The sequence below is a fragment of the Aythya ferina genome, assembly GCF_964211825.1.
Source record: "Aythya ferina genome assembly, chromosome: 13".
Classification (NCBI taxonomy): Eukaryota; Metazoa; Chordata; class Aves; order Anseriformes; family Anatidae; genus Aythya; species Aythya ferina.
The window spans coordinates 17,374,991-17,391,253 of NC_140311.1; the positions used below are offsets into that span (position 1 = coordinate 17,374,991).

Consider the following 16,263-nt stretch of genomic DNA (forward strand, 5'->3'; position numbering starts at 1 on the left):
CTGCCGGGGCAGGAGCGGTGGGCACACGCCGTACAGCGTGCCTGAGTAATGATTAACGCACAACAAAGGGAGCTGCCTGCGCCGCGAATGGCAGCACACTGCGTGCTTGGGATGTAAGAGCATTCCGGGCTAATTTTGCACTCTGCATATAGTAATAAGACACAACAGGGTGTGCATTAAGCTCATCTTTTGAGAAGTGCAACAGTAGCTGAATAATGCACACCCTGGAGTGTCTTATTTGTAGTGGACTATGGCTCATTAATTTTACATTTAAATTTTTTCAAATCCATTAAAATAAAAACAAATCTATTCCGAGGGCAGTTATGTAATGTATCCTTCCACTGAAAAGTAATTTCAAATGAAAACAGTAGGGAAAAGGTGAGGAAGAGTTTAGCTCAACCGTGTTGGGTTCGGTTTCTACAGGGCCTTCTACGAGTAGGTCCGTGCTAACGCACATATGTAATGGAAATAACGAGAATTATGGAAATCTATTCAGTGTACACTTTTTTGCTTTCTTTCTGTGTAATTGCCAATGCCTTTTGTCTTCCTTTTTCTTACAAAAGTCCACTTTTCGGTATGTGACCCAGTAGCCATTTCAGAACAAGTTCATGTGTAGAGCGTTCAAATGGGATCGTAACTGATTTTCCACCAAACCGATCCTGCTCTGGAGGCAGGGGCATGAAAATGGTTTTGCCAGAACAGAAGGATGTCCATAGACATGGACACAACAGGATTGAAGGGACACAGGGTGTTATTACTTTGTTTTATTATGAGGTCACTTTGAAAGCCTGAAGGAGAAACCTCTGCTTTCTGCTGTCCCCCATGAAATATGACTGTGCTTTATCCCTTCCTACAGGTTCCAACCTTGATGATGGACACCCAGTTTTCAGAATTCACTCCAGATATCACCCCAATAATGCTGGCGGCTCACACCAACAACTACGAAATCATCAAACTGCTTGTCCAAAGACGGGTAACGATTCCACGCCCACACCAGATCAGATGCAACTGCGTGGAGTGTGTCTCCAGTTCGGAGGTGGACAGCCTGAGGCACTCCAGGTCAAGGCTGAACATCTACAAAGCCTTAGCCAGCCCTTCGCTGATTGCCTTATCGAGCGAGGACCCGATCCTGACGGCTTTCCGACTGGGCTGGGAGCTGAAGGAGCTCAGCAAAGTGGAAAATGAGTTCAAGGCTGAATATGAAGAGCTTTCCCAGCAGTGCAAGCGTTTTGCTAAGGACCTTTTGGACCAAGCGCGGAGTTCCCGAGAACTGGAGATCATTCTCAATCACAGAGATGATCAGAGCGAAGAGCTGGACCCCCAAAAATGTCATGATTTGGCAAAGCTAAAGGTAGCAATAAAGTATCACCAGAAAGAGGTAAGAGTCATCCGAATGGAAAAGTGTGAGAAGGGTGTGGGTGGTGGATAAAATGACACCTTTCTCTGGTTTCCATGGGTTTGTTCAGGAGAGCTGAGTTGGATTGAGTGGAGAACCACGTGCACATGGGTTTGTGACAGCCCAGGAGGTTCAGCATGCTGCAGGGACGGCGTGAGGCTGCTGACAATCGAGGGCTACAGAGCCAGGACTGCTGCGGCGGGTTGTGGGTTCTGTGAAACCGACATTTTCTGTTTCAAAGATATTTGAATCCCATTTCATTGTAACCCAGCCCCTTACAAAGAACAGCCTTCGGAGATTTCCAGGTTTGTTAGCTCTGAAAGCTTTTCCCACTAACTGCCTTTCTACGTGAAACAAAGGCTAGAGGGTATTATCTGGCTCATGGAGTTCTTGACTGCAGGAAATATAAAATCCTCCTAGTTTCCTCCAGCCACAAGACCCTCCCTGGCACCCATTCAGCACTAACTCATAAAAGCCACAGAAACTACAGCAGCACAAGAGAGCAGAAGAGAACAAGGGCATGCTCAGCATCCTGGGTTTTCCCATTACCAGCAATTTTCTTAAGCAAAAATGCTTGTGTGATGCTGGGAGGTGGATCCTGGTCGTTCAGGTACTTCACACCTCAGGCACCTCAGCTTGGTTCTTCCTTCTTCATTCATCCATGTTGTAGGAACTCAGAAGCAATTCCCAGAACTTCAGACTTCTGCCCACATTACCAGAAAGGAAAGACATAATTCAGGTGAAGGGCACAGAGCCTTTCAAAAGCCCTGCAGATCCAGAGATTTATAAGTTGATTCAATAAAGGCCACGAACCCAAGGAGAATGCTGACAACAATTTCATTAGTTGGCTCTGGATTTGCTTTCTCTTTCCAAACCTGGACAGAGTTTCGTAGATGATGTATTGCTGTTGGCCAGTGATGTTCTCAGGTTATCTGAAAGAGGAATTTACTTTGCTTGGTTGAGGGACTTAATTTCAATGTATATTACATTTTTCTATATCCAGAGGGTGACAGGCATGGTGGAAAAGCTCACCACATTATTCTTTTCACTGTCTTCCTTACTTTGTTTTATGCATTGACCCAGATGAGGACAGCCTGATAAGATACCATTCCACCTCCCATAAAGGCTGCTCTTGTCACCTGAGCTAAAAGAGTGAAGAAGGGAAAGATGCAGATTCACCTTTCTTCCCTTTGCCTCCTGAGCACCAGCCTCTTGCTGCAACAAGCTGGAGCTGAAGCCTCAAGCTTTCTGGGATTTAGCACGTGGTCAACGTAGTGTTCTTGCTGTGCTGCTCCAGTGAAGAATCAGCAAGGCTCACTGGCCTCCGTGTCAATTTTGTTTCTTAACTCTAGCTGACAGTGCTGTGTAACACCATAGATTCATTAGGGGCACGAACAAGTAGTGAAGAATTAATCTAGAGAAGCCTAATACAGTTTATCAGTTCAGATGTTCCTTGAATCTGAAAAGGTCCAGAAACTCTGCTTCCTCTTTCTGCAGTCCTGAGAGCTGCAGACACTGCCCCTGCACGCACCCTTCTGCAGCCAGGGTGTCTTGTCGCTGCTCAGGCTCACTCATGACACCCGAGCACCAAGCTGTGACGTCCCCTTGTCTTGTGTTTGTATTAGGAGACCGTAAGTCTGAAGAGGGCTCCTACATTTGAAATGCAGTGCTGAACAGTCCCGAAGCTCTTTTATTTTCAAATAACAAACTTTTAATCTTTGCTTGCTTGACAGCTTTCATATCTTTTTTGGGGGGGAGGGAGGACATATTTTCCTGAAGTCCAAACATATGGGCAAGTTCCATGTTTTGTGGCATATTAATGACAGTTCCAGCACAGAAATGATGGTGAATTAGCACAAGCTCTGTGTTGCCAGCTAATGTCAGCGCTGTTTCGAGGTGGAATACTGGTGGGCAGCAACAGAACAAATGGGCTGGGGAAGCCAGCACTACTGAAGCACTTCGCCCTACCTGCTTATTCACAAACACGCGATGCAGCTGGTGGCATGGTGTTTGCATGTAGCAGCAGTTCTTTAATCATGTTAATGAGTCCAATACAAAACACCAGGCAAGATACAAATGTCATTGCCAGCTTCTGAAAAAAAATGAGTAGGAGCATTTGGTGGGAGACACTGAAAAATGTCTTTTAATCATGATTGAAAAGTATCAGACTGAAAAAAAAAATATTGTGGGGGACAAGAAGGAAAACAGAACCAAGTTCAGTTTCATGAAAGACAGTTCTGCAGAGAGGAGCAGCAAACTTTTTGAAGTGCATCATCTTGTTCCACTGAAGCATTTTGTCGTAGCATTGACAAACTCACAAGTCAGATCTCCAATAGCATAAGATGAAAATACAGAGTGGATGTTAGCTTTTTTCTGGGGCTGTAAATTATTACTGCAGTTAGTAATTCTTTATATTCAGAGTAAAGAATGTGTGATCTCACATTGATTTTAGACTAATTGCTAGAGAAAATTTCCTTCAGCTTCTTTTTTGAGTGAAGTAGACCTCAAAAATCCCCCCCAAATATGAATTGTTTAGATTTCAGCTTAATCAGGCAGTTATGTTCCACTTCCAGATTCTTTCTAGAGAAGTTGTTTAGAGGGAGTTGGTAAAAAGGTCATTGCTTTTGGATGGACGTTCTTTGCTGTCTGTTTTTGGTAGGGAACAGATCTTAGAGTTGCTCTTGCTTTGCACCAACTCAAGGAGGCTGAAAATTCAGAGTACTCTTTTACCAGACATGTTTTTCAGTGTTTTTTCACCGAGGCATTTCATATGAACCCACTGTGCCTTTTTTTTCTAATTTCCATTGCACTCTGCTACTGAAGAGTAGGTGCTGGTTTTGCTCTACATGCAGAAAAATAACAGCATTCAAGTTCCTAGTGCAGGTTGATGATCTCTGGCAGTGAACATACAGGACTGGAAAAAATCCTGATGGGAAAACCTGGACAGCAATGGACAGTTTGTGCTCCAAAGAGCCTTGGAGGAAAGGGCTCTGAACCCATGGAGGAAAGGTTTTCAAAGCTAGTTAGGCTGCTAAATATGCAGGTAAGCAGACAATAAGATTTTAAACAGAGTATAATTTGGTTAAGTGCCTAAATCCTGTTGGAGATCAGACACTTAACTTGCTGACGCATTTTGAAACTCCACTGCTAAATTATCGGCATGTTTTGGCAGTTTCTCCTAACTACTGGAGAAAAATCTGGTCTTGTCTGCTAATTTTAGCAAGCAATTAGCAATCTGCCCCACCATGAACACAACTCCCTGTTCCCTGGACTGAATCCAGTAAACAAGGTTGGGGTACATGCAACTTCATCTCTAGGTCTGGCCTGAGCCCCTCGGTCTTCGCAGTGAGCAGCCTGAAGAAGGGCTGATGAGTGAGTGCAACCACAGCAGCTCCTTTGGCCTCCCTTCTGAGAGATCCTGGCCTCATCACAACGGGTCCATCTCAGCCTGTATCCCCAGGCAAATCCCTCTGCCCTGTCAGCACGGCGCAGGGCAGGCTGTGAAGACCTGAATCACTCCTCATCCGGGCTGCAGGTGCATGTGTGCCTCGTGGCGCAGGTACGGGCTTCATCTTCACAAGGGTAGACAATTCTCCCAGATTTTTTCAACAAAAAAAGGTATAAACTTGGGTTCACCCGAATGTTACATGTGCTAAGTGTTTTATAAACTGGCAAAGATGTTGCTTACGAGGAAGGAAACCCTTTTCCTTTGGGAGAGGACCAAAAATAGGGGGGAAAAAAAATCTTGTTTTTCATGTTTGTTTTCAATAAACCCCTAGATTCTAGAAGGTAAATTACTGTTTACACAGAAGGAAAAAAAAATCAGTTATACAGGAAAGATTGAAGTGTGCCTTAGCTTTGTATACGTTGCATATACACAATATATATTAACGTACAACACTGCATATATCTGACGTCAGCACATTGCACATGCTGTGCAATCACAGAATCACAGAATCACAGAATTTCTAGGTTGGAAGAGACCTCAAGATCATCGAGTCCAACCTCTGACCTAACGCTAGCAGTCCCCACTAAACCATATCCCTAAGCTCTACATCTAAACGTCTTTTGAAGACTTCCAGGGATGGTGACTCCACCACTTCCCTGGGCAGCCTGTTCCCAGGCTCCCTCTCCATCTCATCTCAAGTGTGGAATGGTTGTGTTGTCAGGGTCAGATTACAGAGGAGGCCTGATAGTTTCTTTGGAAGATAGGAAAGATGTAATATTTGTGATTGCTGTGTGCATGGCAGTCACAAAATAGTAGGAAAAAAAAAAAAGGAGGGCATCTGTAGTACTCCGTGAAACATGATGAACTAGATCCAGCACTGACACATCAGTTTTCTCTGGGTCCACTTTCAGAAGTAATCTTCGTAGGATCGTGGGAGTTCACGTGCTTAGAGACAAGAAGGCTTTCCCGTAAATGCTCTGTAGTATATAGCATTTATCTTCATATTACCGCTTTCCATATTCTTTTATTCATGATTAATTTGGGAAGAAGAAAGGTGCTGAAGACTTAACACAAAAAGGCACAGCTCAGCTGTTGGGGATCAATCTTCACTATGCTGTTTCTGGCACCAAGTTAGCTCTGCATTTGTTAATTTGTTTGTATTTCTAAGAAAAGATGGGGAAAAGTCATCTCTTAGCATCTCGACAGGCACTTAAGCATGGTGTATGTACAGTGTACCATCACTGTGTTGAAGCATAAGAACGTAGGCTGACTTCAGATATAATTTCTGCGTCCTTTAATGTTTTTACATTGCCAGAATAACGTAAAGCAACCCTACTGTAGCAGCTCATAGGGTCTGAAGGAGCAGGTGACTTCTTGCAGAGTAATCTGAAGTCCAGCAAAGCGGATACAACATTCTGCTGAGCTGCAGCACCCATAGTCCCAGCATACACTCAGCCCGTTGCAGCTGTCCTGCTCTCCATCGCAGGTCATTCACGTCTTCAACATGAAGTAGAAGATAACAGCAGTGGGTTTTTAATGCTTTGTATTTTTCCTGTGCTGGTAGTGGCAGATGGCTGTGCAGGTTCAACTGAGATGTCTGGAAGAAACACACACAATGCAAAGCACTCAGAAAAGATGTATTTTATCTGAGACTCTTTTGCTTAGTGCTTTCACTGAGTTAGATCAAAGGGCTGCATGAAATTCCCTTTCAGAACCTGTAACCTTAGACTCTCTTACTCACGGCACTCTAAATCAATGACAGGGAAGGAGAGAAATGGAATTGTTTGCTTTTCTAATTCAGAAATGGTGCTCTTTGCTGTTTGCTGTTCAGGATGCAGCTTCAAGTTCCAGTTCATTTTTCCAAGTCATTTACATAGACAAGTACCTCCTGAGATACAGTACCGGCGTGAATGAATAATCATTCCTGCCACGCCACGTATTTTTCAGCTGTGTCTTGACTCCGTCAACCACATGGCTGTGGTTAGAAGCACAGCATCCTTCCCCGGGGAGCATGCATAAACTTGGTGAATTTCTAAGGGCCCTTCAGTTAGTGTATAACAAGAGCTTTTAAAAATATCAGAATTGCATGAAAAATGAAGTGCGAGGTCCGTGAAAATCAGAGCTCATCTACTGCACCTTGTTTACCTGTTTTGAAAGCCACTCAGGTATTTCGATGGATAGTCGCAGATCCTTCTTCGCTTGCAGCCGGGGCTAGGTTGTTCTCCCCTGGTTTTGTCTGTTTGCTTGCCATGCTGCCTGGAGGTATAACGATACAAGGCTGAGTATTTGTATTGTGCTCCTTAAAAGCACAATAAAAAGCTAGCTCTGCAGTGCGCTTGCACAGCTCAGATTAATAAACAGGGTTGTGCTTTCAGGTTTCCAGAAGGAAATCATGCCGTGTCATGAAAAGATCTTTTAGGACTAGGTGGGGGGAGGCAGAGCTGCTGCTTGTGGGAGCTTTGCCCTTTTCTCGTGACCTGGCGCATCCTTATCCCTCGGGGTGTTGGGTAGTAGAGACGGGGTGGTTACACCACTGCCCGGTCCATTCTGCACCGCCAACCTGGAGGTGAGGTGAGGGATTTTTAACGCAGTGCCCGGCTGTCACCTTTCGTTTCCCATCAGCATTTGTTTGGTATTGTATGCAGCAAAGTTTCCATCTGATGTGTGAACAGCGGCCGGTGCTAAAGGAAGCTGTTCTGTCTCAGACGCCGTCCCAGCAGGCAGATGGCTGCATTGCAAAATCTTCCGTGCACGTGGCACCAACGGAGCTGTTACCAGCACTGTCAGGACTTTGGGGTGACAGGTGGGGACACTTACCTGCATTTGCACTCCTAACACAGGGTTTTTTTTTCCTGCTGATTGCTGCCGGGGCAGTGGGGTGAGTGGTGTGTGTCCCTCCTGTAAGGGTTGTGCCACTGCCAGATTTATTCATTCAGTTCTGGAAATGAGCGTGGAAATCTAACCCCTACAGCTGCGTTGTGTTACGGAAATTAAGAGTAGTGGCATCTTAGTGTAACCTCTCCCCAGACGGGAAAGAAGAAGAAGAAGAAATATTCAGAGGAGTGATGGTTCGTCAATTTGACAAAGTGGACTTGAATGTTTATTTGAGGAACCGGTATTATTTGGTATATTATTCATGTAACACCAAAATGTTCTAACTTGATGAAGGTTAGGCACATATTGCAGCTGTCGCAGAACAGAACTGCAGAAGACTCTCTTTTGACAGCAAAATCATCTCTGACTAATCTTGCCATGCACAGATTTGAAAAAACAACATCAGACTTATGTCAGTCAAGGACAAGGGCTCTGCTTGAATTAGGGTAACGTGTATCAGGCAGCAAATGCCTGGATCATTCTTTAAGTCATTTTTGGTGCTGGTGCCTCTGACTTAAATGGTCTCTTGGACAAAGACATTGAATATGTTGAAAGCTAAAGGGATTGTAACGGTTTTAAGAGTGATTTAGTGAGTTTGTCAGTTCCCTTAACTTCATCTATCCCATCAGTCTTGTTGCTAGCAGGAGAGGAGGGAAGCCAAAAGTGGGACACGATTGATTGGCTTTCCACAGACAACAGAAACTGGAAAGGAGAAGTGACACCTTGGATATTGTGTGAGCAGTGTTCAGTCTTATCTTGTCTGAAGGTCCAGAGTGCCTTGCAGAATCAACTTTACATCAGTCTAGAAGAGGATAGCTTACATGTATTATTGCATACTTCCCATTGAATGATACCCCGAAATAATGAACTCTGTGAAGAATATTGGTGTGTAGTCTCCCTTTTGGATATAGAAATTATCGTTATTAATGATCTGATTTCTGTGAATTTCAGCTTCATTGTTGTCTCTTAGTGAAGTGTTACAAAGCTCCATAGACAAAGGAACTGAGATTCCACTCCCCTTCCGCCTCTCGTGCATACTTCAGATCCATCATCATCCAGCCCTGTAGATGCCTCATGATTGAAAACATGGTTACGTCGCGCTTCTGCACTCTGAGACAAGTGAGACGGGTAGATGGGTTACTCATCATCCCCCCCTAGCTGAGAGCTTGTGCAGAATGACATTTAAAAGCTGGGACTACTGTTTTTGTGTCCCTATTCTTTCTTTCCAACCCCTGGCCGGTTGAGCAAACATCCTGCAGCAAGGAATATGTCCTCCTCACCCTACAACAGGGATATTACTCAGAGGTAGCCGTCAGAGGTTCCCAGGGATGTGAGAAGTGTTTGCAGCATGCTGGTCTGTTCTTTTCTGGATATTGGAGACAATTTACTCAAGAGAAGGTAAGGTAGAAGAAAAAAGGAAGCCAAAATTAAATAGTTTCAAAATAGACATTTCTCAGGCTTGGAAAGGCAACAAATGAGAAATGTTTTAGAAGTTTTTATTAACGCTAATAGGGTAAAGTAGGTATGTATTTAAAGATAGTTGTAAATGACTTTTAAAATTCTCATGTTTGCTTTACTTATCACTTATTTAATGTAAATGTTAAAAATTCACTCGGGAGAATAAACCCAGCCTTTTAAAAGTCAATATCTTCTCCACTTCCTCTGAAGCCTGAGAGATCTCCCAGTACTCATTTGCAAGACCTGTAACTCTTGAAGTGCTGTCTGCAAGAGGACTTAGGAAAGTTTGCAAGGTTTGTCTCTAAGCGTTTTTTAGCCTGAGTGGTTTTTCGGTGCTTCTGTGCGATGTGTCTGATAGCCCCTGCTCAGCTCTTGGAAATCGTTTCATGCGGTGTGGATTAACTGACCCTCATCCTTTGGGCTCAGCACCTCCTTGTGCTGCACCTTTGGGAACTGAATCTGTGCCTAGGTAGTCTTTGTAACAGAACTGGAATATTTGCTGGAATCGGTTCTGCAGGAATTTGTTTATCAACTCTATTCTGCTCTCTGCTAGAATGCACTCTCTAAATTTTTGCTTTTCCTGCTGCAAGGCTCCTTTCTTTTACTTGGCCTCTTGCTCAGGCTCTGACCCCGCAGCAGGGCTGTTGGCTAGCAGGGTGGCCTCCACGAGCACCATTCAGCAGCCTGCCTTTATTCAGGGCAGGATTTACGCCCGTGCTTACATCCCGCTGACAAGGGCCATAAATACAAATCTATAGCTAAACACACATTTAAACACTCTGAGTAGAGGTGGAGGTAATTTCAAGCTTAAATACTTTGTTAATTGCTACTTCCATGAGCAGGCACACAGGATTTACAAGCTTCTGCCTTTGTCCTAGAACATGCGGGACCTCTTTTATTTAAACATTTAAACCAATCCAGCATAAATTCATGAAAACTGTGAGTGTTGATGGAATGGTAGCAGGATTTTAGCAGTTATTCGATCTTGCTTTTTGCCAGCATTCACATCGCTAGTGACTTTCCAGTTGCTACAGCTTAAACTGAGTTCATGCCTGCTACCGTCAAGAAATGTGTTAGGGATAGGAGACCTTTAGTTGAGATTAATGTGTCATCACCACTTAAAATATTTTAAGAACAGATTAGACAAAATTCTGTGTAATTTAAGGCCATATGTTCATCTGTGGAGGATCTGGAGTTTGTTTTATCCACCAGCAGAGGATCTGAGCAATTTGGGTAGCACCAGGTTTTCCTGAAGGACTCTTCCAGCTGAGCTAGTGATCTTAATGGCAGGAACGACTGCCACTTGGATGTGCATCAGTGCTTCGCTGTGAGGAGTAACATACATGTGAGTAGCAGCTGTGTTTTCGGTAGGATATTCATCCTGTACTTTCCTGAAGGGAAAAAAAATAATAAAAAAAAAGAAAATAGATTATCTCGTGGAAATGCCTGATGAAGAATGTTGAGCTGTAGTCTCTTTACTCAGAGTTACCCAGCCTCTCCTCCAACTTGTTTCATTTCTCCCCTTTTCTCCCTGTTGCAGAAAGTACTTAATTAACAGGATGAACAGCCATTAGGTGTTTACCCTCTGCAGTTCATGCTTCAGCAGCAGAATGTAAATAACTTTGCAGTCATTAACAAGGTTGAACTTAAAAAAGAAATGTGCTACAAAAGAGGATTTTCTTATTCATCTCACTGTTTGCAACACTGCAAACTTGAGGAGGCTGCTATTTCTTATGTAGAATATCTGATCTCACAGGGCTTACTGGCTCTCTGCAGCAGACATCAAATTAGGCCACAGATAGTTACTTTCTTCTGTTTCTGGGCTAATTTAGAAATGTAGCTCTTTGAGTATTGCCCACTGGAATTTCCTTTAAGAGCATTCAAACTGATAAAACAATCGCATTTCCTTTCTTGTCCTTGGTTACAAAACGGAGGCAGAATGGTTTTTCCATCACGCTGGAAGTGCCTCGTGCTCCTTGGTTCTGAGCAGGCACATCTGGAGGATTTGGGAGCGCAGGAAAAAGGCTGTTTTAAAAGTGTGTGGGTTTTGTACACCAGTTCACGTTTCTGAAGTCCAAGTTAGAGTAAGGAGCTTCTGAATCTTCACGGGAGGAAAGAAATTCTAATCAAGTGCTGCTGGAAGCTGGAGTTTGGAAGGCTGAGCTCCCACAGCCCACCTGCGGAGCTGTACCAGTGTGCGTGGGGTAAGAGGGGCACAGAGCTGCTGCTCCCAGCCCTGCCTGGCCACACCACACGCACCTGCACTGGGGGACTTGGGTGTCCTCAGAGACATCTCCCTTCAACCCGGGGGCTGCCAGGGAGCGAGTGCAGGGAGTAACCTGGCAGGATGCACAGTGAGTGGAGAATGGCAATGGCATCTGTCCTCATGGCAGGATTGGGTTCATGGGAAACCTTTGTTCCTTGCAGCAGTAGCTGAAATACGTACTTAGACTGGTGCATCAGACACTGCAGCTACCTGACTGTCACACAGACTGACAAACGGAGCTCAGTTTGCCTGGAAATCTGAAATAAAGCCAGAATAGCTTTAATTGTAAAGGGCAGCAACAAATAATCACACCCCCAAACGCAGTAACCTTGCAGCTATTCAACTGCTATGTTTTAGATAATTGCTATGGAATACAGTCGTCATATAATATTATAATATAGTGTAATTTAATGTAATATAATGCATATAATAAGTAATATATAGCATATAAAATAACAATAACCCCAAATGGAGTAACGCTGCAGAAAGCGCTGTATTCAGCTACCAGGTTACAGATAGTTGCTGTGGGAGATGGAGCTGTTGGTGAGGTCTAACCTGTCAAAATGAGTGCCAGACACGGAAACCAAACTTAATTTCATGGCTCCCATGCCGCATTTGGCTCTCAGTGGTAACCTCCCTGGGAGCTGCTGTAGCTGCCTAACAGAAGAAGGCAGTCCTGCTTATTAACACGGGGCTCTGTAGTTATAAATTAGTGCTTATTCATCTATGAAGAGCATTCACTATCACTGTCTGCAGCAAGGGTACAGAAAAGAACTCCAACAAACTCCAAACAGAAGAGCCTGTTGGCAGCCGTCACGATAATCAGAATAAACGCGGAGAGATACTGTGCTCAGCCCCTGTGATGTCTATCAGGGAGCTATTTCAGTTGCTCCCTGAGGCATTCACATCTCAGCCCATCTGTGTCTGATCCTAAATTACTTACGACTGTGAGAGATAAGGGATTTCCCCATAGATAAGGGGAGGGGGGGTGGAATATAATTTTTGTGTTTGATATTTATATTAATGGCACAGCATGCAGAAAGCATTTAATTCCCAAGAAATAGAATCTAGGTGGCATAAAAACATCAGTAAAGATTAGATATTAAGAAAAAGACACTCCATCCAGCAGCTGCTGTCTTCCCTTAAAAACATTCCCCTTGGTAGGGGATCAGGTGACAACGAGTATGATGAGCATCGAGAATGAAATTCTCTAATAGCACAAACCAGCTGCAAGCCAAATGTTACACAAACACCCTGGCAAGACTGGAAGAAGAAAGAGAGAACATAAAAGATTGGTGTAGCAGCAGTTTCTGCCCTCAAAGTGTTTCCCAGCCGTGTCTGAAGTTGCTGATCTCACTTCTTGGAAGGGTGAAGACACTGAGCCCCGTTCTCAGAGGCCAAACGAAGCGCCTTGCCTGCTGCTGGCACAGTGGTGCTGACCTCAGAAGAAAGTACCCTGAGTTGCATCTTCCTAGTCATGAAGTGAATCTCATCTTCAGCTAGGGACAGGTTCTGCTTACAGGTAATGCAGAAGGAGCTTGCTCTTCAGCTTTCCTCCCAGAGAAATGCAGCAGTGGCTTCGTCTACAGGAAGGCACAAGCCCAGGCAACGTTATGCCACAGGCATTGTAGCACAGCATGTTTATTTCCTGCATTAGCTGAATTGCATATAAATGCCACCTTTTAGAAGCCTTTCTTCTCGTTAACACAGCTGTCAGAACGTTGTCCATCACATCTCTGGGATGGTGACAGCTGTAACAGAGATGGGAGGCTCCTACAATGCAGCAGGATCGCTACGGTGCCCGTTGCGGACTGGAGAAGCTGCGAGTCCTGTGCTCATCTTCCCAAACACAGCGCCCGCTGCACTACATCTGCCACTGATTCTGGGCCACCTACAGAACTGGGACAAGCTGCAGTTTTGGAAATGATCGAGCTCTCGGCTTCTCACGGTGCAGAAACTTTAGCTGGTACCAACTCCTGTCGCATACAGTATGTTCATGGGAAATGATAAAAGGCTGTGATATACACACACGCTGTTTCTAACTGCAGCAAATGGGAAGGCTTTGAAAAAAAGATGAAAAAACGTCTTTGGGACCCGACCTACATGGAAATGGAACTTGTACTCAGGAAAGGCCTTTGCATAACTGATGTTAGAAAAGTCAGTTTGCTTTTCCAGCTCTCAGTTTTGCCTGTTCACAAAGTAGAAATAAGATTGTTTCCTTAACTTTGTAAAGAAATTGCAAATTATGGATGAAAAGTTCCACAACACTATTGCAGTTTTGGGTTACTTTACACCTCAAAAGGGCTAAAGCTGAGCTTTGTCCTGGCTTGGTATTTCATGGGTATTGATTTAGCCCTAGATGATCTTTAATGAGTTGAGCATCCGATGGTTTAGTCAGCGAGTTCTGGTGACAACGCCCAGAAACAAAGATGAGACTGCTGTTCCCAGCACTACCTAGGGACGTAGCTGTTAGCCATATCCGCCAAATTAACGTGAAATTACTGACACTGGGTTCTGTAGGCAGCACACCAAAAGCTTCTTCAACTTTCCCATTATAATTCAGATTATAATTCAGATTTCCAGTGTTTATGCACACCAGAAAAACTGCATTTCAGCCAGCTGTAGTCTTTGCACCACATAAGATCTAAGCTGTAGTAGCTACTAATTTTACATCTGTGATTAATGAGTTGGGCTAAGATGAGTTAGCAGAAACCTGCATTGGTTATGCACATTGGTATTTTTTGTTTAAGAAAAGCAGCATTTGAGACATTAGGGAGGTTTTCCTGTGTGTGTGGTGTGCTTAAAATTTCCCTCAGGCCATTTTTAGTGCGGTTGGGATGGACTTGATTGGAAAATTTAATGGCTTTTTCCGTTTCTGTTCCCTTTTGCTAAGCTGATCTTTAAAGCTGCCCTTTCATGATGTGTGAATTTCTCTCCATTTGAAGAACGAGCATCAGATACAACATGGAAAGCAGATTTTATAAATGAGCTATTAGGCAGAGAGGAGGCACTTCTGAGATGCTCGCAAGTTGCACAGCAACCAGAGGAACATATAGTCATTTGATTTCTCAAATGACTCTGACTTTGACTCAAGGGAAAAACAGATTTGTTCTCCCCTTAAAGCTTTCTATCGTATGTGATAAAAAGAAAATGTGTTTATACATTTTCCCCCTCAAAAAAAAAGTTGTACCTCATCTCTGAGAAATAGCAGTGTCTATTACCATGTAAATTACTGCAGAACAGGTCCGGTCACAGCTCCCCTTTGTGATCTTAAATGAAAAAACCCAGCAGCGTAACCCTCCCTGTCTTCTAGCTTTTAAACATAACACGCTGACCCTTCTGAAACAACAGATTAAAAACCAACGAACCAAGCAAGAATCAATGCTTGGTGTTTTTTTCACTTTCTGGAGAATCTTTTCTTTCATCTCTGCCCCCAGATTTGGCATTTTACAACACCATTTTCTGGTAGTTATGGGCAACAGGTCCTTGCTTTTTCTGGAGATCATTGCCGTATCAACTGTTGTCCAGTCCCTGCTGTGTGCTTGTGAAGTTAGTTCCAAATCAAAGGTGCTTCTGAGTTTCTTTTCTGATACCCTCTGGACTGCCGTGTCACTCGGATGTCAGATGCAGCAGTGGTGTTTATTGCAGTACTAACCCGTACACATCCAGCTTCGTAACTGCCTGCTGCGCCTCTTGGAGACTTGAGTTTCGGTACTAATTGTGGTCAGTCCATGTCCTTGAACTGGCCTGTCCAAAACCGGTCTGATTCTGAGATAACCAACCTGTTACAAAGTAGAAAATATATTCACAAAACTCAAAAATAACTGCAGAAAGGACCTTGTTTAATTGCTGTGACGGGTTACCTTGCTTTCTACAACACCGTTCACACCAAAAATCCAGATTCAGAAGAAACTGGGTAGGATGTAAGAACTGGAGAGAAAGAAGAGGAGATTGTTACTTGATTTTTTTCCCTCTTGCTGTGTGTTGTTCCTGGTCTTCTGGCACTGGGGGAGCTCTGCAGGGTGTTGTCAAATACCACTTGCCATCAGAGTGGGGGCTTGGGATGCCACCGCTGCCCCGTGCTGTGGGGTCAGGGACTGAGGAGACCCCAGCATCACCTCCTCCCGCTGTCTTTGCTCGTCTGCTCCTGCTGGCTCATTGCTCCCTTTTATTTCCTGTTGGTTTGGCTGTTTTTTTAACATGGCAGGATCGTGCTCTGCTTGTGTAGAGCACTCTGAGAATTGCACGTGAAAAGTCCTTGTGTGAACTAAACAACTTCGGGCAGTTCTGGCAGGGCTTGGGTGTTCAACAGACACGGGCATGTGCTGAAGCTTGCATTAAGAAATCGTCTCTTTCACACCAAATGTGATCCCCTGGTGGCAAATTCTAGGTACAAACGTTTTAGATGGGTTGAGGAGAGCCTTGTAAGTGTCTCATAAATGCACACGAGGTGGCTGATTTGTTCTTAGCCCTGGCTGCATCTGCACTGTGTGGACTAGTGTCTGCCACGGCATTTCTGCTGGGGCTGAACATGCAGAAGGCAACCCTTGCGTTCAGAAGCCAGCCCCTTTGCCACCACGGCATCTTTCTTCCAAGAGCTGTTTTAAGTTATAGTGAGAAAAGAGTGCTTTGCCTGATAAAATCGAGCTTCCCTGACGGGGCAAGAAGACAGCACTACACGAAGATAGGATGTTAGCACACCATCCCTGCCAGAGCTCCCCACCACACAGAGACGAGCCAAGTGCAATGAACAGCAGTGGTGTCTGAGTTGAGGTTCACTTTGGAGCTCACAGAGCCCAGTGACAAACCTGAGTCCAGCAG

At 44.3% G+C, this 16,263-nt stretch overlaps 1 protein-coding gene across 4 annotated transcripts in view; it reads left to right on the forward strand.

Annotated features, from left to right (window-relative positions):
• TRPC5 (transient receptor potential cation channel subfamily C member 5) overlaps positions 1-16,263 on the forward strand; it is a 96,901-nt gene that overhangs the window by 41,505 nt on the left and 39,133 nt on the right. For all 4 annotated transcript variants that reach the window (XM_084535061.1, XM_084535060.1, XM_084535062.1 and 1 more), the window contains one exon: positions 857-1,378. In XM_084535061.1, coding sequence (XP_084391187.1) covers positions 857-1,378 — 522 coding nt within the window. The remainder of the gene's footprint in view (positions 1-856; positions 1,379-16,263) is intronic.